This window comes from Girardinichthys multiradiatus, chromosome 3 (assembly GCF_021462225.1).
Source record: "Girardinichthys multiradiatus isolate DD_20200921_A chromosome 3, DD_fGirMul_XY1, whole genome shotgun sequence".
In the NCBI taxonomy this organism is placed as follows: Eukaryota; Metazoa; Chordata; class Actinopteri; order Cyprinodontiformes; family Goodeidae; genus Girardinichthys; species Girardinichthys multiradiatus.
In genome coordinates this window covers 25979097-26002597 of record NC_061796.1, presented here as the reverse complement: position 1 = coordinate 26002597, position 23501 = coordinate 25979097, and the positions used below count along the sequence as shown (strand labels likewise).

The 23501-nt window shown below is 42.6% G+C and overlaps 1 protein-coding gene across 1 annotated transcript in view; it reads left to right on the top strand.

The window, feature by feature from the left end:
• ascc3 (activating signal cointegrator 1 complex subunit 3) overlaps positions 1–23501 on the top strand; it is a 301858-nt gene that overhangs the window by 144286 nt on the left and 134071 nt on the right. The window contains exon 10 of the mRNA XM_047360681.1: positions 1719–1859. Within this exon, the coding sequence (XP_047216637.1) occupies positions 1719–1859 (141 nt within the window). The remainder of the gene's footprint in view (positions 1–1718; positions 1860–23501) is intronic.

Here is a 23501-nt window from a genome sequence, read left to right as displayed (position 1 = left end):
GCTGTGAGCTTGATTTTGTCTCCCCCTCCATGAAGCACCACATAGCTTTTCACACTGCAGACTGACCCACACCCACCCCCATCTGGGCCTGGGACACAACAGACCTTTCCACATAACCCCCCTTTGGGACTGGTGAGGGGCTCCTTTACTTTTTCATAAAGCTTCACACATGTAGCAGGGTTTTAAAAAAAACAAATATCTCCCCTACATTGTTTTAAAAATAATATCGTACACACGTAAGGTTTTTCAGAAGTTTTCATCCACACCAACCCATAGAAATACGCCACTGAGCGTTGTGTTAAACACTCCAGACACATTGGGGGTAGTGTATTGCAAAAATGAAACCTATGTCCGCCAATCATTATCCTTCAAAACAATCAGAACTTCCTGTTAGGTATAAAACATGACGCCCGGAGGTTCGTTTGTGTGGACAGTAGTGTGTTGCAGCAACAGGACTTGTAAAACACAACAAACCAGAAGTGTCTGAACCAATGTAACCAGCGCCTCTCTGACAGCATTCATTTTTACTGCACTGTACAACTGAGTCTATAAACAATGGTTGCACATTTGACGTCAACGCTTCAATATTTGCCACAGACACCGATGCACCGAACCACAATAGTCCATTTGATAATGGACACACACAAGCTCAAAAACAGAGTTTTTTTTTATCTCCACTTTGGCTTGAGGTTTCATAATTATTCGTGACACATCACAAACTCCCTCTTACATCACAAAGTGAAGTCTTACAAAGTGATGTAAGACGGAGTTTGTGTGGATGAAAGGCCAAAACACATAAAAAGTTATTTGTTTTACCAGATATCCACCTACGTATGCACAAGGCCTTCATAAAATGCTTCAAAAACAACACTAATCGTTCAAAGGTTCCTAGTACATTACATTATTTACTAAAGCCATCATCTTGAAACCTGCTGTCTGCTGTCAGTGTTTGCTGAGTGGTGAGACCTCAATGACACTAATACAAGCAAAGGGACAATGAGCCCAAATTCATCCAACTGGTTAATTGCAAACTGAATCCAAACTATCCAATTAATTGCATAAACATATGTAACATCAGTCCAGCTCAGTCTTATGTATTACATTTACGTCAAATTCCGTTTGATCCATTTGATCTAGGTGAGGTTTTATCCTATTGTTTATATATTTTACCATCTATACATCATTGATTTATATTGTTTATTTATTTAATTATACTGGGAAATCTGTTTAGACCAATGGTCTCATTTACAAGAGAAACCAGTTACATACATCGACAACAAACACAGAAAAGCTGCTCAGTAAATTGACTTTAATTGTGAGCTGAACCTGTTGTGAAATAGTTCACTGTTATAAAACTGATGTCTTCATAGAAACCCATACTATTCAACCCTAACACATTCTAGGATCAATATTTCTATCCAAAGCCATCCAACAACTTTGTTCTTCGTCTTTAGATCATAGATTCACTTATTGCTTTGAAGGTAGCCACTTTTCATACATCAACCGTTTCTCTACTTTCCCCCGGCAAGCAGCTGCCTTAGTATTCCTCTATGAATTGTGATTTGTGCTGGTTGCCAGGGAACAAATGATCCTGCCTCTCCTTGCTCATTTATCACCACAGTGTCCCTCCAGCTTCTTCCTCAATTTTCTACCTTGCTCACCTTAGCACTCTCTGCCATGTATCCTATTTATTTCCACACTTCTCTTTCTCTCTGCAGATAGTATATGTGGCTCCAATGAAGGCCTTGGCAGCTGAGATGACTAATTACTTCAGTAAGCGATTGGAACCCCTGGGCATCACTGTTAAAGAACTCACAGGAGACATGCAGTTAACCAAAGGAGAGATCCTTCGAACACAGGTAAATACACTGTCATAGACCCACATAGATTCAGACCATCTGTCTGTCCCTTTCTCCCTCCTTTGCTGTTATTTAAATAGGCATCGCGATGCAATTCAATTCAGTTCAAAAATACTTTATTCATCCCAAAAGGAAATGAAATGTTGTAGCTCATTATGCAGGTTACTTCAAAGAGCCGCTGTAGATGCTGATGGCTGTGGGCAGGAAGGATCTCCTGTAGCTGTCTGTCTTACAGCAGATGTGAAGATGCCTCTGACTGAAGACACTCTGTTCTCCATTATGGTCTTCATTTCATGAAGAATCCTTCTTTGCACAATGATCTTCAGAGGTTCCAGAGGAGTCTCCAGAACAGAGCCAGCCTTTTTTATCAGCATGTTGAGCTTTTTTAAGATGGAGAACAAGAAAAAAAAGCCTGCTGTTTGCAGCTAGAATCACTATCATTTACAAAACACGTTGCTGCAATAAAAACTAGTCAAGAAAGTTAATCATAATCATAATCCATATCAAAATACCAATATTCCGCAGTAGTATTTTAGCTCCATGTTTTGCTGATGTTGTGCAGCTGTAAAACTGTGCCTTTTATAACAGATACACCACATTCAGATGCCCCAGACTTGTATATCACAACATTTTATGCTATAAGATAATATCGTCATTATCATAGTATATACATATATCAGTCATAATGTTTTAGAATCAGAATCAGCTTTATTGCCAAGTTCGTACATACAAACAAGGAATCTGACTCCGGTACACTTTGTTCTCTGGGTTTTTAAATATATTTTAAATATAATTATGCATATATCTTTATCTTTTTTAGTTTGGATTTTGCAAGTAAATCTATGTAATTGTTGTTGAATAATTTTATCAAGGTTTGACTGATCTTTATCTTTGTTTTCTTTATGCTTGTCTTAATAGTTGGTGGTGCTAATGCCAAAAAGAAAGCAATGAAACTAGTTAGCCAGTAGCAGTATTCTCACAGTGCTTACAAATCCTTCATATGTTCACTGTCACTGTTTCTTTGTTCTGCTGATGTTTTTTCACTTAAATGATTTTAAAGCACAGCTTTTTTGATGCTTTTGAGTGTGAGCCAGTCCAAAGAGCAGTCTGTATCAGTTTAACTGTCAACTAATAAATAAGTCTCAAACATAGATACAGAGTGTAAAGCCCTTCTGGTAGTTTAACTCACAACACTTTACACTTACCTCACTAAATGAAGTCACATGACATATTCCTTTTAGACAGTGACTTTGATGAGATTGTGTGTGTGTGTGTGTGTGTGTGTGTGTGTTCGTCCATCTGTTTTTGTTACATGATGTGGCCTATTTTCTGTAAAAACACTACATTGTGAGAATCCACTGCTCCTTGTGGGGACCAAAGCCTGGTGCCCATGGGGGAAAATGCTGTTTGTTGTTGGATTAGGGGTTACGTTTAGGACTAAGGCTTGAATTAAGTTTAGGTTAGGTTTAGGGTTAGTTATGTACTAGTAATGGTTAGGCTTAGGGTAAGGGTAAGGGTCAGTGTTTGGCCATATATATATATGAATGGAAGTCAATGCAAAACCCAAGCTGTGTGTGTATGTATTGTATACTCACAAATGATGTCAAGAACAAGCTTTTGGTTGAATTCCCATCTATACAGCATCTCTTGCTTACATGCTCTGCTGTATGAGAGCAACAGAACTGCAGCACATTTTTAATCAAATGAAGTATTCATCCAGGTGGCCATGACATCAGGAACAGTGACATCAGGAAAACTGGTAACATTATTTTGCTGAATTCCGCATAACGGCAAATATGTGTCTGGATGATCCTGTGTAGAGCTCAGCCAAATTTCATTTATTAATATGTCTGCATATGGCTTAACTGTAGAAGAAACAAAGAGCAAAAATCTTCCAAACTTTGTCACGTCTCCTGTTTAACTATCTCACTGGGACCTGGTTTAGTCACAGGATACAGTGGAGGAGACCCCTTTACTGCACTGCCTTTTTTCTCTTAAGATTTCAGCTTCACCAAGCTCTAGCAAATGATTGTCAATTTGTTTAAACCTATACCGTCTTTTTAACCTCACCCAGGTTTTACATGACTCTTTAACCTTTGCATTTTGCCAGCAAGGACACAGACTATGTGCCTTCAATAGAATTTTTTAACTGTGAGTGTAAAATGGTACATCCTTTCAAGGTCAGTAGTCCATATTTAATAATGTGGAGAAATTTGCAGGACTTGTACTTGAGAGCCATTTAGACACTTTAAGGACCGTGTCTTTGCTAAACAAAACATCCAATGATTCATTTGATTTCCTTTTGTCTTTTTATATTTCTGTTCACACATATTGTTGTTCTCTCTTTTTTCGGTATGTCCTCATATTCCTTTCATAACTAATTGTCCCTTCACACTCACTTCATCCACTTCCTCCTATTGTCATCCATTAAAAGCACTTTAATGTGAGCCACTGCTGTTGCATTTCTAAGATCATACTTCATCCTGTGGCTCTGTTTCATTCGGAGAATTGCTGCCTTTTGGCAAAATGTTAACCTATTTAAAGTATAACACCCTGATTGAATTAAGTTCTGTTTTATACCCAGGCTTGATAGAGGTGAAATACAAGCTACTTTGAAAAACGTCATTGATTAGTGTTTTACTGCTGAATAGTGTGACTTTAATACTTTATGGATTCCTCCTGTACAGAAGCGCATTTCTTTGTTAGAAGAAAACAATGAATTCTTTAAAGGGATGCCAAAGAGAAGGAAATAAAAAGCAATGTAAATTTGTACAAACCATTTTCATTTTCACCTGGAGCCTGGCTCGCTTCAGTTAAAAGGGAATTTCTGTTTATCCAGCCTGAAATACTGTTGAGGTAGATGGGAAATCGTGCATATCTGCCAATCCAAAAGAGTTAAAATTGAAAGATTGCACAGCTTAGACTTGAAATTTATAAGCCTTGTGGGACTTATGAATACAAAAGAAAAGGGTCTCGGTTTGGTGTCTGTGTATGAAATGAGGCCAATTCCAGCTAATCTGGAGGTGTTTTAAAGTTGTCTTTCTATAAGGTCGTTTAAAAATCTTTCTCAAAGAGAATGATTAGTTAGACTGACTGAGGCTCTGTGGCATACCACTATCTCTAATTCATTTAGCTTTTTTCGTTTTCTCACTCTGATCTCTCAATTTCACTATGCTTGTCAGTGCATTTACACAAAGTAGTTGAGTTAACTGCTCTGTCCACATTTCTTACAGGATTGTTAAGGTGCCCCAATCTCTAATCTTTCATTGCCTTCTGTTTCTTCTCAACATCCTCTGTTGTGTAGGCAAATCTTCCTGCTCACGTGAGATCAGAGCTTTAAGGCATTTGTCAGTAATTTTTAATACCAGAACCCACATCCATTTCCTTCAATAGAATGGACCATTTATTTCAGGTGTCCAAATCTACAAGGGTCCATTCAGTGAAACTACATTACCAAGGCATATCATTGCACACACAGTTGGATGATCTGTAAACCATATAAATTAAAATGAAAATTTAAATCTGGCATGCATAGTGTGGCAGATGTCGTCAAGGTAGTTAAAAAGCTCCTTGGTGGCTGGGTGCGAGGAGTGGACTAGCTTCGTCTTAAAATGCTGAAAGCTCTGAACTTTGTGGGGCTTTCATGGTTGGCATGCCTCTTATGTGTCGCATGGAAACCCAGACAAAACCAGTGATGTGGCAGACTAAGGTGGTAGTTCAAACGCCAAAGGGTGTTTTCCAACTATTAAGGGATCAGACTTCTTAGCCTCCCTGTGAAAGTCTAATCTAGGGTCTTGAATGGAGGCTCAAACTTTAGCTTGTTTGTGTTGCGCATTGGACTCTGCCAGGGCTGTCCCTTGTCCCTAGTCTTGTTCACATTGTTCATAGACAAGATATCAAAAAGTAGTTGTTTAGCGAAGGGGTTCTGGTGTAGGAACCTTAGGGTCTCATCTTCAGCTTTGCATTTTGCAGATGATGTAGTTCTGTTTGGGTCTACATGTCATGACCTTCAGGAGGCACCAGAATGGTTTGCAGCTACGTGTGAAGTGGCAAGAATGAGAGTTTTTTCCTCTATGTCTAAGGACATGGTTTTCAACCAGAAAAATTGAGGACTGCTCCCCAGATTGGGTATTATTCTTTGCCTCAAGTGAAGGAGTTCAAGTACTAGTGTCTTGTTCACGAGTAAAGGTAGGATCAAGCAGAAGATGGATAGACATATTATGGTTTCATCTGCAGTCATGCAGGTGCTACTCTGTTGTCTCCTGGTGGCCTTGAGTTCCAGCATCCTGCAACTTTTAGTTGCTTTTCTCTGTCAACATACCTGAATTACATAATTAGGTCATTGGCAGGACTCTGTAGAACTTCAGTGCATGAGGAGGTAATTCGGGCCCATGATCCAGGTCTGTTGAACTTTGGACACATTAAAAAGTTGCAGTACACTGGCCCTTGAGGACTGGAGTTTGACACTCCTGGCCTAGGCCTTGATTTACTAGTCCTTTGAGGCTCGGATCCTCATCTACGGTCCTTAGAAGTGGATCATGACCTAAAGAACAAGATCAGAGGTGAGGGCAAGCAACATCATTACAGGTGGCTCAGAGTAAAGCCACTGCTCCTGAGTTGAAAGAAGTCAGTTGGGGTGGATCAAGCATTTGATTGGGATTCCTGGGTGCCACCTATTGACGGTTTTTAAGCACTATCCCACTGGGAGGAGACCCCAACGCAGACCCTGTCTAACTGGAGGGAATAATTATGTTCACCTTAACATCCATGACTCCCTTCGGATAATGTAGAATGAGCTGGAGAGTGTTGCCCTGCTGGGAAATATCTGGGATTCCCTTCTGGACCTTTTTTCCCCTGGGTTTCACTAAGCATTTAAAGTATCAATGTACGGCAATTTACATAAATTGTATGAAAATGAGTGATTCTGCAAATTTTAATAAAACCAAAATGGGCTTTATTTAGGATCTAACAGAGATATAATGATGTTATTGTATTAGTTCTTTAACCTACATATAAAACTGTATGTGAGTTCTACAGAATAACATGTCAAGTGGATACATTAACATTATTGAACATTTGGCTTCTAGAATTGCGCCGCTCAAGGTGGCAGCAGGTTGGAGTAGCTCTGTTACTTTTGATTCTGATTTATTGTTTTTTGGGAACCATTCCTCTTGTGGTGGATACAGTTGATTTTTGGATGACTGTCCACTCCAGTGTCGGATGCTGTGCAGCTTGGAGGATTTTTCTTAATACTTTCTATTTTTGGACATTTGTTATGATGCATTGCCATGGCAATGGGGTTGTTTCTTACAACCGGGATCAGCTGATTAATATCTCAAAAGCTCAAATAATACTTCAGCTACAACCCCAAATCCCTGATGAGTTGAAAAGGAGACGCCGTGGATGCAGAGCAGGAGCTAAGAGAAGAGAGAGAAGGAGGAAGTTCAAACCATCTCTTCCGTCGATTATGATGGGCAATGTGAGATCGTTGGGAAACAAGTTGGATGAACTTCAAGCCCTACAAAGGACCCAGCCAGAGTACCGGGCATGCAGTATTATGTGTTTTAATGAGACATGGCTGCAGGATCATATCCCCGACTCCAGTGTCTCTCTGCCGGGCTTTTTAACCATACGAGCAGACAGAGATTTAAGGAGGAGCAGTAAATGTAAAGGAGGTGGACTGGCAGTACTTGTGAACAACAGATGGTGTAATCCAGGACATGTTACTGTGAAGTGTCATCTCTGCAGTCCAGATATTGAACTATTGGTAGTAAGTTTTCGTCCATATTATTTACCCAGAGAGTTCACCAGTGTTATTTTGGCAACAGTTTACGTTCCACCTTCCGCTGTTGCCGACACTGCATGTGATGCCATCAGCTCAGTTGTTGCTAAGCTACAGACACAAAACCCCAATGCTTTTGTGGCAATTTCTGGTGATTTTAACCATGCTTCATTCTCTGCCACACTTCCAACGTTTCAACAGTTTGTCAGTTGCTCTACCAGAGAAAACAAAACATTGGATTTGTTTTATGCAAATGTCATGGACTCATACATCTCTACAGCAAGACCTCCTCTAGGCAAATCAGATCACAATCTTGTTTTTCTCTGCTCGAAATATAAACCCCTTGTTCAGAGGCAACCTGTAATAAAGAGGACTGTGAGAAAATGGTCACAGGAAGCTGAAGAAGCTCTGCAAGGTTGCTTTGAGGCTACAGACTGGGACGCACTGTGCCAGCCACATGGAGAGGACATCAATGCCATGACTGAGTGTGTAACCGACTATATAAACTTCTGTGTGGATAACATCATCCCCACCAGAACCGTGAGTTGCTTCCCCAATAACAAACCTTGGATCACCAGTGACCTGAAGGACCTGCTTAACAAGAAAAAAAGAGCCTTCAGAGAGGGAGACAGAGAATTATTAAGGAGTATACAGAAGCAACTTAAAGTCAAAATAAGAGACAGCAAGGAGGTGTACAAGAAGAAGCTGGTGAGCAAGCTCCAGCAAAACAATATCAGAGATGTGTGGTCAGGGATGAAGAAGATCACAGGCTTCAAGCAGAAGGATGATCAGACCGATGGAGGTCTGGACAGAGCCAATGAACTGAACACATTCTTCAATAGGTTCAGTTCAGAAACAAGCTTCGCATCCTCCTCTCCTGCTCACAGCCAAACAGACATTCCACCCTCCTTTGACCCACAAGACCCACAGCTGTCCAATAACACCTCACATTTTTTATCTTCCACCTCAGCCCTAGACCCTTCTGCTTCTTCATGTTTGCCTTCAACCATATCAGAAGATGCTGATACTTCCTTTGCTTCCCCCTTCCACCTGTGTGTCTCAAGAAGTCAGGTGAAGAGACAACTGGAGAGACTGAATAGGAATAAGGCTGCAGGTCCAGATCATGTCAGCCCTACAGTCCTGAAGGCCTGTGCAGAGCAGCTCTGTGGGATTCTGCAGCACCTCTTCAACCTTAGCCTGGCCCAGAAGAAGGTTCCAGTGTTGTGGAAGACCTCCTGTCTTGTTCCGGTACCAAAGAAAACTGACCCATCAGTCGTCAATGACTATAGACCTGTTGCCCTGACATCTCACATCATGAAGGTCCTAGAGAGACTCCTGTTGGCCCACCTGAGTAAGCAAACAGTAAACCATCAGGACCCCCTTCAGTTTGCTTATTGCTGTGGAGTTGGAGTTGAAGATGCCATCATACACCTGCTTCAACAAACCCACTGTCATTTGGACAAAGCCAGTAGCACTGTGAGGATCATGTTCTTTGATTTCTCCAGTGCATTTAATACAATCCAACCTGATTTGCTTTGTCAGAAACTCCAGAAGACTCAGGTGGAGGCCTCAACAATCTCCTGGATCAAAGACTACCTGACAAACAGACCACAGTTTGTGAGACTGAAGGGTTGTAAGTCTAACCAGGTAGTCAGCAGCACAGGAGCACCACAGGGGACTGTACTCTCACTATTCCTTTTCACTCTGTATACCTCAGACTTCCAGTACAAGACAGACTCCTGTCATCTGCAGAAATACACGGATGATTCTGCAGTCGTGGGGTGGATCAGAGATGGACAAGAAGCTGAGTACAGGAAGGTGATGGACCGCTTTGTGGCATGGTGTGGAAACAATCATCTCATTTTGAACGTGACTAAAACAAAGGAGATGATTTTAGATTTTAAGAGAAACAGGAATAAGTCAAAAACTATTTCTATCATGGGAGAAGAAGTGGTGGTGGTGGAGGAGTATAAATACCTCGGTGTTCACCTGGACAACAGACTAGAGTGGAGATGCAACTGTGAAGCCATCTACAAGAAGGGACAGAGCAGACTGTACTTCTTGAGGAAGCGTAGGTCCTTTGGTGTTTGCAGCAAGATGCTGTATATGTTCTATACGTCTGTTGTGGAGAGTGTGATCTCTTCTGCCATCATCTGCTGGGGAAGCAGCATCAGAGCCAGGGACTTAAAAAAGCTCAACAAGCTGATAAAAAAGGTTGGCTCTGTTCTGGGGACTCCTCTGGAACCTCTGGAGATCATTGTGGAAAGACGGATTCTTCATAAAATGAAGAACATTATGGAGAACCCTGAGCATCCTCTTCATGAGACTGTCCTACAACAACAGAGTGTCTTCAGATCTGCTGTAAGACGGAGCGCTACAGGAGATCCTTCCTGCCCACAGCCATCAGCATCTACAACGGCTCTTTGAGGAAACATTCATAATATGAGCTATAACAACATTTAATTTCCCTTTGGGATTAAAAAGTATTTTTGAATTGAATTGAATTGAATTAAACAGCAACCTCATTCCATTATTGTGTGTTACAGTATGTTTCTGCATGGTGCCTTTATTGAAGCTGCAGCAGTTAATTGTGGGTCATATACCTCAGCGAATTTCGCTTAAATGTGCGCATAGCGGAAGTATGGTTGTCACGGGGTTGCCGTGCTCTGGGAGGACCACAGCTGGGACTACGGCCACCCCCACCAGAGAAGAGCAGAGGAGAGCCCCAGGGGAACCACCCAGCAGCCACAGTGCAAAAAGCAAAAAGTCCCCTTCATTTACGCAAGCACCAGTCCAGACTAGTGCCGGCACCGACCTTGGCCCAGACCCTGACCCCCCCGCTCCAACCCCTTCCCCGAACAACCCTTGTCAAAGAGGGATCCTCCCGGTCCAAACGAGCCTACCAATCAGAGCCATCCCAGGACGAAACAGTCCCAACCCCCCAATGAATTCTGATCTTAACCCCTATGAGCCTCCAACCTCCCATGAAACCCCAACATGAATTTCCCCACAGGGCCACCCCCAACCAGGACACAGATATGGAACACATGCCCCTGAATCCAAGTACTATGAATCCCCTCCCCACAGGGGTACAACCCCACAGGAGAGCTCAACACCTGAAAAGCCAATTCCATACAGCACAAGCTCCACACACAGCCCCGGTCCAAGCACACAGCCCCGGTCCAAGCACACTGCCGCATCCTGCCCTCCACCACACAGTGCGCTGCAATGGTAAAGGCCCTGCGCAATGCCACCCCAGCCTCTGTCCACAAGCTTAACAGAGCATACACCACTGAACACCATACTCACAACAGATCCTCCTGACCCCACACCCAGAGGTAACAAACTCACCAGCAAGGAGTCCCCAGCTGGCGACATGCACCCAGGGCCGGTGGCCCCGACCATGCCCCCGCAACCACATAAACACACCACATCACCGCCACTACAACGACAGCCCAGGAAGAAACACCAACCAGCTCAGCTCCACCGTCACAGTCAGCAGATCCAAATGCCAGCACACCACCCAACAACCTGGCCAATGCCAGCAGCCCAGGATGCCCGTCCAAATGAGAGAAACAAAATTAATTAATTAATTAATAAAGTAAACATGCGCCCATGCCAGCAGGGTACCCGCACCCAGTCCAACCAACTGCCCCAGGTTGAGCACAACCTGCCAGCCACCACACCAATAATCCCAACATGATTTTGGGCGACACTACACCATGAACCACAAAATTCATATTGGGGTGCAAGTACAAGACACCAGCGCCAAGCCCGGGGCCAGAGGCACAGGAGGAAGCATCGGAGGAAGGCTACCACAGCGCACCAAAGACTGGGCATCCCGCCAACCCCACACCACAACCCCGGAGGCACCTCAGGATGCCGGCCGCACACACACCCGAATGGTGCACCGAGAAGGCCGGCTAGCCCCTCCACCAAAGCGAAGCCATACCCCCAATCGCCGCTGCACACTGCTCAGCCGAGACCAAATGGCCCCTAATAAAGGGCCCCTGACGCCGTACTCCTGTAGCACCCCCCACAAAGCACAATGAGGGACACAGTTGAATAGCTTCTCCAGGTCCACAAAACATCTGTTGCACAAACTCCAATGAATGCTCGAGCACCCTATAGAGGGTGTAGAGCTGGTCCAGTGTCCTACGACCGGGACAAAAACCACACTGCTTCTCCTAAAGGCAAGGTTTCACTATTGGCCAGACTCTCCTCTCCAACGCCCTGGCATAGGCCTTAGCAGGGAGGCTGAGGAGAGTTATCCCCCTGTACTTGGATCACACCCTCTGGTCTCCCTTCTTGTGAAAGAGGATCACCCCCCCTGGTCTGCCAGTCCAAAGGCACTGTCCCTGACCACCACGCAGTGTTGAAAAGGAATGTCAGCCCCACAACATCCAGAGACTTGAATATCTAATCCACCCTGAAGTCTTGCCACTGCTGTGCTTTTTGACCACCTCTGTGACTTTAGCCTGGGTAATGAACGAGTCCAAGTAAGAGTCCCCAGTTTCTGCTTCCACCAGGGAAGGCCTAAAGGCAACATTGAGGAGATCCTTGAAGTACTCCTTTCACCGCCCGATAATGTAGTGTTGGTGAAGCACTGCTTCCCTATCCCGAGGTGCCAAATGGTTTGCCAGAATTGCTTTGAGGCCGACTAGTAGTCCTTCTACATGGCCTCACCAAACTCCTCCTAGGCCAGAATTTTTGCCTCTGCCACCGCTTGGGCCTGCTAAGTCTGTCCGGCTTCCTCCTCCAGCAGATCCAACTCACCAGTTGATTTCAGAGAAAGAAAATAAAGCTGTTATAATGGCCCAGCCTGTCCTATCCTGGATCTATATAAAATCTATGGAAAGAACTAAAGCCCAGAGTTCATAGAAGGGAACCTTTAGCATTTGAAGACTGTTATAGTGGAATATTGTGCTAAAACCACACATGCAACTAGTTTCTCCATACAGGAGGTGTCCTATTAATAGTAAGTATAAATTTTACCATATGTGTTCAATGCTTTTTTCTGTGGCATTCCATTTTTTTCCACATTACTTGATTTATTGACATCTATGGTTGGATTTAATTTTGCATGTATGGACTGGATTGATATTTTCAGCCATCTGGTAAGAATGTCATGTCAAATGCACATTTAGAATTATATTTACTTATAAAATTGCTGATTTGTTCAATACTTATCTACCTGCGGTATATATTTTGCTTAGTAATGCAAAAATCCATCCATCCGTTTGTCTGTCCGTCCGTCCGAACCTGGAGTAACAAAGTGTGTCCACCACAATAGTAATATAAACCTTCTCGGGCCCAGTTTCCTACAGTGCCAGCTGTTTAAGTTGTGTTACACCATGATTGAGAGAGAGTTCCCAGTTTCAACTGTGGTTTTTTAGTAACCCCTGTAAAATTGAAACAGGGATAATCATATCCCTCACTCCGAGGAGAAAAAGGACCTACCCGTGAGCTATTGCTAATTACCGGAAACACCTCTGCTAAGGTATGACATGCAGGGTTTTCTTTACCATGTGTTAACAGGATCATACATATAAATCCTAGTGGATCCGCCTTCTCATATATCTGAGCAGGCACAGTGACCTGAGTTGGTCTGGCAGGCGCACATGCTATACAATTCCTCATGGCCGACTCACGCGCTGTCTGAGCCATCCATGTCAACCACAAATTGGACTCGGCAAATCCCAGAGCCCCTTGGATAACATCTTCCGGGGTTAAGGTGTTATAGTATATTTGAATCACAGGGGTTTCTACTTCACGTCCTTTGGCTATAGAAGAAACAAGATTAATTCTAACAATTTTACCCTGATCTCGTGCGATCCATCCTGGCAAATCTACTCTATAAAATCCAGAACTCATATTCCCACATCTAAGAGTAGGTGACCTTATTGTAATATTAGGGTTGTGGTAGGGGTTGCTCTGTATTCCTCCAATGCTGAGTAATATTGGATTAATACCTCCAGTTGTCAATTTACCCTTTGATTGTCCTCTAGCCAAGGTCACCAAATGCTGAAATGTTTCTGCATATGGATTATCTGACAGTATTTGTCCTTGTTTAGTGTCCCAAATGACAAAACCCTGGGCCGGCATGCTGATGTTCTCCATGCCATCCACTGCACCTTTCTGATAGATACTCAGATACACATTATATTTAGTCCAGGCTAGTTCACTACCCTCACATGTAAACACAGAACAGAGATCAAACTGAAATGCGAGCCAAGTACATAATCTAATTCAATACCTCCATATCTTTTAATGCATGAATCTGATGTTTCAGTCATTTTCCAGAGTAGATGACGACGGCTGCGGAAATTGGGACTGGAAGGGTGCTCACCACTCTGAAAAATATCACACAACAAGAATATAATTAATACCACAAGTGTCATTATTAAACCTCCCCCACATTTCCATTTACAACTAACATCCCAAAAATGCATCACCATTTTTATTCTTTGTATCAGATGAATACCACTTACCAGGGAGCTTATAATCTTCGCACACTGTGGGATTTACTCAAGAATGTCAATTAAACATCATACATCAAATACATAAAACAACAATAACATAACTTTTAACGTGGTTAAAGTTATCCAAATATTAATTAAAGAGAAAACACCGCATTCAATGATCACATAATCAGAATCAATAGTCACATATGTTCCTGATTCCCAGTCCTGAATTTATCTGCTGATTAGTTGAATGTAATGACTCCTGGTAGTGGATAAATCCTCTTCTTTTAATCTTGACAATTAAAAAGAAAAGGTCTCTGGAATGGATAAATCCTCTTCAGCTCAGTGCGATCACCGGTGAATCTCCCGTTCCAGGAGATTATTATGCCCCTTTTTAGAAGCCTCTGGTGCCTTTAACCTTTTAGGCTCCTCTGTTGGTGCACACTGGCTCCAATGATACCAGGTTTCTCCTTTTCCTCTCAGACGAACCGCATGAGATGTTCTTTCCAGGAATTGGAATGGGCTTGTGAACCTGGGTTCCTACCACTTCCGCTTGATGACCTTGAGCCACACAAAGATGACTCCTGGTACCACAGACGGGCCTTTTGTTCCCTCAGGTCCTCTGGAGAACTCTGCTGCTAGGGTCTGCAACTCATTAAAGAAAGTGTTAGAAGATAATTGTGCAGGTTCACCTGTTTGTCCTGATATCTGCTGTGCTGGTCCCGGGAAGACTCTCCCAGTCTGTAGTTCATGTGGGGTATAACCTGTGGACGGATTAACAGACATTCTGACAGACATTAAGGCCACTGGCAAAGCATCCACCCAATTTAATTTAGTCTGTGCACAGATTTTAGCCAATTTTGGTTTCAATGTTTGGTTTATTCTTTCAATCTTGCCTTGTGACTGAGGATGATATACTGTACCGAAATCATGTTTTAGTTCCAACATTTGTTCCACCTATTGCAGCTCTGTTATCAGATCTTATCTTTTCTGGGAGTCATGTCTGAGAATGTTATGATTCATTAAACATATTACCACAGAGTATCTCTTTCCCAGGTTGGGTGTAATTTTAAACTTACCTGGAGATGAATGCACAGTAAATTTTGGATTAAATTGTCCACAGATGGAACAGATCTTGATCTTCTCTCTCACCATATCTTTTAAATATGGATGCCACCATTGTTCCAGGTTGATGAGCATCTGCGAAATACCTACATGTGCCTTTCCATGTGCCTCTTCCAAAATGTGTTCTCTCATGTTTGATGGCATCACAACTTTACCGTAAGGGCCTCTCCAAAGGCCATCTTCTTCTTTTGCTCATTTTCTCTTCCACACAGTAAGTTCCTCAGGGGGAGAACCTCTTTTGATGTTGTTTGATTTTTTTTTCCAAGTTTTAATTTTCAAAGCTCTCAGCTTCAACACTTACTAAATTGAAGCTTCATGCACAACCTGCTACTTTTTTTGGCAACAACAAGACTTGAGCCACAAATCTCATTTCATTTTCATGTTTGATTAATTGGCTTCTGTGCTGCAGTCACAAATCCACTTCTCAACCATTGTCTCAAATCAACATGTCTTTTTCCATATTATCTAGCATACAGCTAACATACTGAAGCACCTCTTTATCTCCCCGTTTTTTCTGAAACAACAATGCCGTTACGGAAACATCTAAATCAAAAGGCAGACAGTAATCAGGAAGAGCCAATTGTGCAGCAGACGACAGCAGCTGTGTAAGCGCAATGAACGCCTCCTCGCGTCTGTGTTCCAATTCAGTGATGCATTAAGATTTCTCATAATCTGTTCTTTTACCAAAAGTCCCAGTGGTGCTGTCAAACCAGTGTAATTAAGGACATAGTTCCTGCTATAGGCAGTCAAACCTAAAAATGACAAGTTTTTCACCGTGCGTGGTTTAGAATTACGCAAAATGGCAGATTTGTGTGCAGGCGAAATATGGGTTCCGGTAGCTGAAATAACTTTCTAAAAATTAACCTGTATTCTTACAATCTGTATTTCGTTTTTACTCACTTCAAAACCTCTTTCTGCAAGATGTAAAAGAATAGATTTAGTAGCTTCAAGACACACGGTTGCTGTTTGGGCTCGTAATCAGAAAAACACCTCAGCTGGCAACACGCAGTCCTGGAGCAGCTGTTTGAGAATCTGAATAAAAATACCCGGGAATAAGGCAAACCCTTGAGGCAATCTGGAGTATCTCAGTTGTTGATTCTTATAAGTGAACAAAAAGATATCCCTGCAGTGATCAGCTAGAGGGAGGCAGTAGAAAGCGTCAGCAAGATCTATCCATGTGAACCAACACTGTGAGGGGTCCAATGATGCCAATGCAACATGTGGATTTGGAACATTTAGTGTTGGTGTTTTCAGAGCTGTTAATTGATCTTAAATCATGAGCCATTCTGCATTTACCTGTACCTTTCTTTTTTACAGGCAGAATGAGTGTGTTCCAAGCAGACTGGCAGGGTCCTAACACGCCTGCTTTTAACAGTCTTGCAATGGTGTCAGTTAATGAGTTACATTAACGCTCAGCTTGGACTCCTGCTTTACTTGCACTGCTTTACTTGCACAATGATCACCTGCACTGTTGTATTGCTCTTGCATCTTATACTGCTCTATATTTACTCTCACTCACTTAAAACTGTGCACATATATTTATATTATATTGTAGATATGTTTATACTGTTTAATTTGTACTGTATTGCACCGACTACGCCAAAACAAATTCCTTGTATGTCCAAAAACGTACTTGGCAATAAAGCTTTTCTGATTCTGATTCTGAATTCCCGCCTCTGCAGCAGGAGAGTGTGGGTACTGGTTACTAATACCAGTCTGTTTGATTTCTGTCATAAAACAAAGTCACACGTGGCAGAGCAGGTGTTGGGCCACAAGGAGCCATGGCCCGAATCCAGGGTTTCCAGATAAGGAAACTGGACATCGCCCCAGCACCAGAAGGGGTTTCAAGCTCAATGAAGCCCCCATAAATGTCCACACAAGGGTCCTCTACAGACTGCAGTAAATACTGATGTGATCCGGGGCCATCCACAGCATTCAGTGTGGTTCCATCAGGAAAAGTCACAACCAAACCATCCATGGAACAAAGTATCGTAGCTCCCAGTGCAATCAAAATGTCTCTGCCGAGTAGATTCACTGGTGTGTCAGGCGAAACAACAAATGAATGCAACAGTTTTTGTTTTCCATCCATACTGTGAAGAGGTGTAGACACAGGCAGAGTCTATTTAACCCCAGAGAATCCAATCAGGGAAATACAAGCTTCAGACACTTTATCAGATGAGGGAGAAATATTCAGAGTGGAGAAAGTGGTTCCAGTATCCACGAGAAATGGCAACATGTGTCCCTCAATTTCCACTGGAACAATGGGTTCTGCCATTTTCCCATTGTCTGGAACTCTCTGTGGGGTGTGTCACTGTTGTCCCCATCCCTGTACACGATACTGACAGCCCTGTGGAGGTATGAGTGCTGCATTGGGAGATTGTGCTGTAAAAGGAGCTTGTTGTGCCAGAGGTTGATGCAAAGCTGTAGGAGCTCCTTCTGGGCGTGCCCCATAGTGCTGGGGGCAACTGCGGGCCCAATGATCCATCTGCCCACAAACTAGGCAGGAGGAGGAACCAGCACCTCCCTTTCCACCCCTTCCTCCGGCCCAAACAGCCCACCCCTGGCCCGGCCATGAGGACCATATGGGTGTGGCTCCCACTGGATAGGTGGGGCCAGTTGATATACATTGTTTGGGGCTATGAGTGTCGCTTGAGGAGGTTTTACCTCCCCCTGAGCTGTTGGAGTGGGCGGAGACATAACAGGAGCCACTATCCAATTTGCTCCTCTCTCAGTCTCTGCTGGGATCATTATCTTATCAGCCTTTTTACTATTCATCTGCCATCTTTCTGCTGTTAATTGAGCAATTTTAAGTTGTTTGTCTAATGCACCAGCCTGTTTCTTTTCGTCTTCTATCTGTTCTTTTTTCTCCTCCAAATATTCCTGCATGTGGTGCAACAAATGTCTCTCCCACCTAGCGTGACCACACCTTTCTAAATCTGGGTTTCCTCACATTATTTTCCTGACTTCTCGAGGTATTCCATCCATCAGAGTTTGTCTAAAGTAGTGAACCATCCTTAGAATGATGAGTCCCTGTCTTTCTAGTCCATGTTTCCACTGCCTCATCCAGGAACAACTTAGAGTGTGTTCGCCCATCCCAGGAAAATTTAGGCACGGTGTCTGATTCTTTAGATGGGAACATGCCACGCAGCGCGTCTCCCATCACTCTAGCCACAGCAAAATAAGGTGTGGCGTCAGACTGATGAGAGGTGCGGGCCGCATTCTCAATAACTTGGAGGTTACTGCATGTAGTACTGCGACCCAAGATTTGTCTGAAATCTCCCAATGCTAAAGTTACACCAGCAAATAATCTGTCTAGCTCATTTAGCCATGGCCTCAGTAAACGGATTATTAGGGTTGATGTATGGTGGTGAAGGCAACACCTTTTCCGCGTTCTTTGTTGCCTCGGGTTGTTCATTTTTCTCCGGACGGTGTCTGTGTTAAGTTCCTTGCCACGCGAACAGCTCCATTAAACGCTTCCGATTTCTCTCTGCCTTTTCCACATTTTGTGCATATTTTCCCTTATTCAACACATCCACTCTATCCTTTTCTGCGTTTGCTTAGTCCCTCTGTTGCGCCTGTATTTGAATGGCCAGGGTAATAAATGGCCCTTGACTGTGTTACATCTACTCCCTGCACCTTGACAGCCTTTTCCAGACATTCTTTCACTTTATTTACATCCTGTGAGTCTGTATGAGCAACCCAAATATGTTGCAATTCATCTATTTTCCTTCATTCAACATCCTCAAACTCCTTGTAAAACTCACCCTCCATATTAATATTTGATAACTGCAGCACAAAACCAACCAGTTTTCCAATCACAATACTTGTTTCCTCAAAAGTTCACACAGCTTGATATCACCTCTCAATTGCAGCCACACACACACACACACACTGTGCACAGCAAGGAGAGAAAAGGAAAATAAGAAAGCAAAGCAGACAGTTGAAACCCTATGGTTGCCGGCAACAAAGAGAAAGGTTCTCAGTTAACTGAGTGTAACATTTAGGACCAGACCGGGGAACGTTACTCCCAACCTCAGCGGCCACACTTTCTAGTTGCTAATCAACCCTGGCGGGGCAAACCGTCCTATTTGTGCATCCTGTTCGGGGCGAGCGCAACCCCCGGGTGAGTCAACCCGTTCCGAAGTCCAAACGTCCCCATCACACTATATCCGTGCTTTGGGAGAGCCAAGTCCCAAGTGTGGAAAACTCAGCACAATCCATAACACTGCGTCTGGCAGAAGTGGGGGCTCGGCCAGCAGCCAGCTCTAGGGCACAGAGTTTTTTATCCTAACCGCTCTCCTAAACCGCCCACGCGCGGCCCAATAAATACACCTCCGGTTCAGCACATCATACAGCAGGGAAACCGGCAATTAAAAACCACTTACCTTTGTCCCCGCCGGTGATGTGATCCCCTTCGGTTATGCTCACGACATCCAGGTCACGGCACCAAATTGTTGAGGTATAATAATTTCACCACTAATAAAAAACAGCCTCAACCTCACCCAGTCCGGATGTCGTGAGAAAGAACAGATGAAGTGCAGGAGATTCAGGTTAACACAAGTTTAATATGATATATAAGGCCAATGATTTCCAATGCATACTTGAATACAAAAGAATAATACAAAGAAGAAAGATTACCTAAGGCCTTAGGGAGAGACTCGGGTCAGCAAAGCTAGGGCTGGATTCACCGAGTGTCTGTCTCACTATCAGTGCTAAAGCTTTTTATACCTTTAACGAACTTCAAAGCTGACTGCTGAAACTCCCTCTCAAGGAATTATTTACGAAGCCAGAGGTCCCTAATGGAGTTTTCTACATTCCTGTGTCGCCGCTGTAAATTAGTTACCCCCATTTAGACAGGTATTCATCTCCTAAAAATACACTTGCACAGTACACTTGAAATGGATGTTCTTTATATTGCAAACTGGTTTTTCAGTGTTTGCAATCTTGGTTTTAGTTCACTGTGACTCAATGAAAGAAGTACCTGATTGATGAACTGGAATGAGAGTTTTATAGAGCTGGGATAGATGGTGCATATGCAGGTAAAAAAGAAAATGCGCGAAGCTTTTGGTAGGTCTGGAATGCTGTCCATCACACCTTGTCCCAACACCAAAAGCAAAAGTACTAATTTGATGCTATACCTGCTCAAAATATCTGACTACCATTGTTAAAACAGTATATACTTTGTCGGCAGAAGACAAATGACCCAGTACAAATCCTTGACAGAAGAACGGGCCCATTTGAGCACATTTCCTTGCTAAAAAATTGCTTTTGTAGTTTTAATCATGTATTATAGGCTACTTGGAGCTGGTGTTATACAGTTATTTTGGCCATATGTCCTTCCTTAATATGAAATTGAGAAATAACAGGTTACTTACAAAGCTTTCTTTGTAGAAGTATGTGGGGTTGTCACCAAGGATAACAGGAAGCCCTCTCAGCACCATCAGTTGGGTCTGTAATCAGAAGAATTACGGGACTGGGAATGAAAGGTCGCTTTGCATAATTGTGAATCATGAGCTTTGTATTGAATCCTAAATAGGTGGACCTTAAGTGGGCTAAATGTGCACAAACATTATTGGTGTAAGCAAGGAAACGGTACAGTTTTAGTGAAGCTCCCATAATTTATCCTTTAATTTTAATGTAACCCCTCTTATCCAATATAAATTCCCAATACTTAAACTTCTACTGCATTTTCCCAAGTACCTAAAAGAGGGAAACATAAGGTCTCAGTTGCAGTAATATTAACACCACCAAAAACATTTACCAAACTTTGCTAATAACCAATAATATCCTTTGAAAGGTTTGCTGACATAGTGCTGTGAGTGTGTCTAGTCACCCATGCAAATGTACAAGGAACCGTTTTGAATCTTTAAGTTACTAAATTGGGCAGACATCAGCTAGTTGCCTCAATACAGGCTAACACACGTGGTACTGCTAAAACTGACAGAGTTATCACTTTAACATTGGGCTAATGTTAGCATTAAATTAGCTTATTTTCATCAAGAAGGACATAGTTTTTATATCGTCAACTGTAGCATTACATCTTGTTCCTAACCCACTCACCACCACGCTTGGTGTAAATAAAGTTGCTTTCAGAAAAATGCAGTTTTCTCCAGATTAATGCAGCTTTGCATGGAAGCCATGCTATACTTTGGCGTTCAGTTGACTTCAGTTTACCAAGCCAGTGTTTTGTGTGTCAACTTTTCCCTGAAGACCGAATGAAAGTGCAAATGAGACAGACTGAATGTACACACGAGACCGGATGAATGTGCACACAAGACCAAATGAAAGTGCACCCGACCAAATAAGGATGATGTTTTACGAAATAAAATAAAATGATAAAGATGTCTGACAATTATAAAACTGTATGACTGTGACAACACATAGTACAATTGATGCATAACGTATTGTCTATAAACAAAAATATCCGTCCTTAATAGATAATTTTTGTATGCACTAAATATAAACTTGTGGGTTTTCCTTTCAGGGTTTAAGACAGCCATCCAGTTACATTTGCGCTTGTTGCTGTTTCTAGTCCAGCTACTCAATATTTGTAGATTGTTTTGCTAGTTAGTTGTGCTTTTTTAAATCTTTTCCATTCATTCACCCTTGTGTGCTCTGTCATTTGGTTGTACCTGGATAGTACAAAAAACTCATCTAATTTAGTATTGAGATCGTGTTTCTACAAAAAAAAGAAAGAATTATTAATGACTACTGAAATGTTTCATTAAAAACAAAATCCGGGTTTATAATGTATAACTGTGCAGTCTGTGCTCATCAGAGAAAGCCTTCTCTGTGTAGACAAAGAAAATACAATATTTCAGGGTATGGAAAGATATTAGTACAGTTTAACTAGCATTCATTTTACTTATCAGGTGCTGATTCAGTTCAATTCAGTTTGATTTATATGGCAATTTATATGTCGTCTCAAGGCACTTTACAAAGTAAATTTAATCGAAACATACAAATTTCAAGTTAGGTACATACATTACAATTATTGCTAACTAGTAAACAGTGCAGTTGAATTCAGTTTATTATTCAAATTGGTTCAAAGTTTTTCTATCTAAGGAAACCCAGTAGATTGCATCGAGTCAGTGACTTGCACATTCACTCCTCCTGGATGAGCATGTAGAGACAGCGGACAGTTGCTGGCATTGACTTTGCAGCAATCCCTCATACTAAGCATGCATGTAGTGACAGTAGAAACGGGCTCAGTGTGAGCGGACATCTGCCACGACCGACTGGGGGTTTGAGAGAACAGAGCAGAGACACAAAAAGAACATAGACGCACTGATCCAGGAGTACTTTCTTTGTTAAAGAAAAGTAAAAAGTTAGCTACACCAAGCAGCTAATTAACTCCAAACACCTGCAAAGGCCTTCAAATGGTCTCTCAGTCTAGTTGACTTGACAGTTGTCCAAAAGATGATCATTGAACCTTGCACAAGGAGAGCAAGACACAAAAGGTCATTGCTAAAGCGGCTGGCTGTTCACAGAGTTCTGTGTCCAACATATTAATAGAGAGGTGAAAGAAAGGAAAAGATGTGGTAGAAAAAAGTGTGCCTGGGCTAAAGACAAAAAGGACTGGGCTGCTGCTGAGTGGTCCAAAGGTATGTTCTGTGATGAAAGTAAATGTTGCATTTCTTTTGGAAATCAAGGTCCCAGAGTCTGGTGGAAGAGAGGAGAGGCACAGAATCCACATTGCTTGGGGTCCAGTGTAAAGTTTCCACAGTCAGTGATGCTTTGGGGTGTCATGTCATCTGCTGGTGTTGGTCCACTGTGTTTTCTGAGGTCCAAGGTCAACGCAGCCTTATACCAGGAAGATTTAGAGCATTTTATGCTTCCTGCTGCCAACTTTGTGCAGATGCAGATTTCATTTTACAACAGGACTTGACACCTGCACACCGTGCCAAAGCTAACAGTACTTGGTTTAGGGACCATGGTATCCCTGTTCTTAATTGGCCAGCAAACTCACCGGACCTTAACCACATAGAAAATCTATGGGGTATTGTGAAGTGGAAGATGCAATGCGCCAAACCCAACAATTCAGAAGAGCTGAAGGCCACTATCAGAGCAACCTGGGCTCTCATAACACCTGAGCAGTGCCACAGACTGATTGACTCCATGCCATGCCGCATTGCTGCAGTAATCCAGGCAAAAGGAGACCCAACTAAGTACTGAGTGCTGTACATGCTCATACATTTTATGTTCATACATTTCAGTTGGCCAACATTTCTAAAAATCCTTTTTTTTTTTATTGGTCTTAAGTAATATTCT